At 42.7% G+C, this 3,427-nt stretch overlaps 1 protein-coding gene across 1 annotated transcript in view; it reads left to right on the top strand.

Moving 5' to 3' along the window:
• LOC107571651 (plastin-2-like) overlaps nucleotides 1-3,427 on the top strand; it is a 15,116-nt gene that overhangs the window by 4,280 nt on the left and 7,409 nt on the right. The window contains exons 7-9 of the mRNA XM_016257984.1: nucleotides 2,087-2,182; nucleotides 2,261-2,456; nucleotides 2,636-2,714. Of these exons, the coding sequence (XP_016113470.1) occupies nucleotides 2,087-2,182; nucleotides 2,261-2,456; nucleotides 2,636-2,714 (371 nt within the window). The remainder of the gene's footprint in view (nucleotides 1-2,086; nucleotides 2,183-2,260; nucleotides 2,457-2,635; nucleotides 2,715-3,427) is intronic.

Here is a 3,427-nt window from a genome sequence, read left to right as displayed (position 1 = left end):
TCTATCCATCCATCCTCTCTGTCTGTCTATCCATCCATCCATCTCTCTGTCTGTCTATCTATCTATCCATCCATCCATCCATCATCTCTGTCTATCCATACATCCATCCATCTCTCTGTCTGTCTATCTATCCATCCATCCATCCATCCCTCTCTGTCTATCCATCCATTCATCTCTCTGTCTGTCTATCTATCCATCCATCTCTCTGTCTATCTATCTATCCATCCATCCATCTCTCTGTCTGTCTATCCATCCATCTATCTATCCATCTCTGTCTGTCTATCTATCTATCTATCTATCTATCTATCCATCCATCTCTCTGTCTGTCTATCCATCCATCCATCCATCCATCTGTCTGTCTATCTATCCATCCATCCATCCATCTCTCTCTCTGTCTATCCATCCATTCATCTCTCTGTCTGTCTATCTATCCATCCATCTATCTCTCTGTCTGTCTGTCTATCTATCCACCCATCTATCTCTCTGTCTGTCTATCTATCCACCCATCTCTCTCTCTCTCTCTATCCATCCATCTCTCTCTCTCTCTGTCTATCCATCCATCTCTCTGTCTGTCTATCTATCCACCCATCTATCTCTCTGTCTATCTATCCACCCATCTCTCTCTCTCTCTGTCTATCCATCCATCCATCTATCTCTCTGTCTCTGTCTATCCATCCATCTCTCTCTCTGTCTGTCTATCTATCCATCTCTCTGTCTGTCTATCTATCCATCCATCCATCTCTCTGTCTGTCTATCTATCTATCCATCCATCTCTGTCTGTCTATCTATCTATCCATCCATTCATCATCTCTGTCTGTCTATCCATCCATCTATCTCTCTGTCTGTCTATCTATCCATCCATCCATCTCTCTGTCTGTCTATCTATCTATCCATCCATCCATCTCTCTGTCTGTCTATCTATCTATCCATCCATCATCTCTGTCTATCTATCCATCCATCCATCTCTCTGTCTGTCTATCCATCCATCCATCTATCCATCTCTCTGTCTGTCTATCTATCTATCCATCCATCCATCTCTCTCTCTGTCTGTCTATCTATCTATCTATCCATCCATCCATCTCTCTGTCTGTCTGTCTATCTATCCATCCATCTCTCTCTCTCTCTGTCTGTCTGTCCATCTATCCATCCATCTCTCTCTCTGTCTGTCTATCTATCTATCCATCCATCCATCTCTCTATCTGTCTATCTATCTATCCATCCATCCATCTCTCTCTCTGTCTGTCTATCTATCTATCTATCCATCCATCCATCTCTCTGTCTGTCTGTCTATCCATCCATCCATCCATCCATCTCTCTGTCTGTCTGTCTATCCATCCATCTCTCTCTCTCTCTGTCTATCTATCCATCCATCCATCTCTCTCTCTCTCTGTCTGTCTATCCATCTATCCATCCCTCTCTCTCTCTGTCTCTCTCTCTGTCTGTCTCTCTGTCTGTCTCTCTGTCTGTCTATCTATCTCTCTGTCTCTCTGTCTGTCTCTCTGTCTATCTATCTGTCTATCTCTCTGTCTATCTGTCTATCTCTCTGTCTGTCTGTCTATCTATAAAGAATTAAGAATGCTTTGTAAATTCCAGTTCAGTTCAGAGGTAGTAAAAAAGAACTTGAAATTTGATTTTTTTTTAAAGAAATAAAATAAAATTGAACCTTCATATAAATTCATAACAAGTGTAATAGGAAAGTAGAAAATAGGAAGAAATAGGATCTGTCTATCTCTCTCCGTCCATCCATCCATCTCTGTCTGTCTGTCTATCTATCCATCCATCTCTCTCTCTCTCTGTCTGTCTATCTATCCATCCATCTCTCTCTCTGTCTGTCTATCTATCCATCCATCTATCTCTCTGTCTGTCTGTCTATCCATCCATCCATCTCTCTGTCTGTCTATCTATCATCCATCTATCTCTGTCTGTCTGTCTATCTGTCCGCCCATCATGAGCGACTCTACGATCATGTAGTTCCTGCTGTGATTCTGTAAATCAGTGTAAATGAAGCTGCTCTCTGAATGTAAATATGCCGGAAGCACTGTGATGGAGACAGCGCTCATAACCTCACCTTCACTGTCGTCTGAAGGACTCCAAGGCCTATTACAACATCCTGAGCCAGGTGGCACCCAAAGGAGACGAGGAGGGCGTCCCGGCCATCCCGATCGACATGTCTGGGATTCGGGTGAGGAAACATCAGTACATCATTAACATGCACACATTGAGACAGCACTGAGAACACATGATCATCTCGCCATCGCAGGAGAAAGATGAGCTGAAGAGAGCTGAGACCATGCTGGAGCAGGCAGAGCGCCTCGGATGCCGTCAGTTCGTCACGGCCACAGACGTGGTGCGAGGAAACCCCAAACTCAACCTGGCCTACGTGGCCAACCTCTTCAACAAGTACCCAGCTCTGAAGAAGCCCGAGAACCAGGACATCGACTGGAGCTCCATCGAGGGTGAGTCCGTCTGAACCGTCAGATCATTTAATCTACAAACCTTCTGCTGAACCCAAAACAAGAGGTTTCTACCAAACCGTTTCAGTTCCCATTGACTTTCATTGACTTTTTTGTAAAGCTGCTGATCAATATTCAGAGATCATGTTAAACTGATGTGATCATGTTCTCATGTCTGTCAGGAGAGACCAGAGAGGAGCGAACCTTCAGGAACTGGATGAACTCACTGGGCGTCAATCCACGCGTCAATCATCTCTACGTGTGAGTGTCATAAACACAACAGCATAACGTGTCAATGAATAACAGTAAATTAAAAAAGAAACAGCTAAGAACTTAGTGATGCACCAAAATTTCGACAACAAAGAAATTTTTTTGCTGAAACGTTTGGTTTCATCCAAAGCTGTTTTTAAGGGTCGAAATAGTTGACATTTAATTAGTGCTTCTCTGATGACGTGTTAACATTTACCTCAGGAAAGACATTCAGTGTCCATAATCTCACGAGTAAGGTAGAGAGCAGCATTTTGATAAATAAATGCACTATGCAGTAATCTTGCATTAAAGGCACAATATGTAAGATTTTTTTATTAAAATACCCAAAAACCACTAGAACAGTGTTATATATTTTGCTGACTTGTGTACTTACATTATCCCAAATGTTTCGAAGAATGTTTAAATCCAGAGAAATAAGCAATTTTAACTAGTGACACGCACCGTGTCTATAGTGTCGCCTGCTAATGACGTCATAACCCCTCGAGTTCCGGTTTTGTTTTGTAGAAAACATGGAAACACCAAAGACGCTTTAATATGTTGTGAGTTTTAATAGACCGGTGACGAGCGCACAGAGGAGCATTATAACAGAACTAAATGTATCTAGTATGATAAAACAGCGCTGCTTTACCCCACATACGCATGACCGGAAGCAGCGGAAGCGCTCGACTGTGGCATAATAAAAGCCCCGCTGCTTTACCCCACAT

This window comes from Sinocyclocheilus grahami, unplaced genomic scaffold (assembly GCF_001515645.1).
Source record: "Sinocyclocheilus grahami isolate Dianchi unplaced genomic scaffold, SAMN03320097.WGS_v1.1 scaffold1626.1, whole genome shotgun sequence".
Lineage (NCBI taxonomy): Eukaryota > Metazoa > Chordata > Actinopteri > Cypriniformes > Cyprinidae > Sinocyclocheilus > Sinocyclocheilus grahami.
This window is presented reverse-complemented; position numbering and strand designations above follow the sequence as displayed.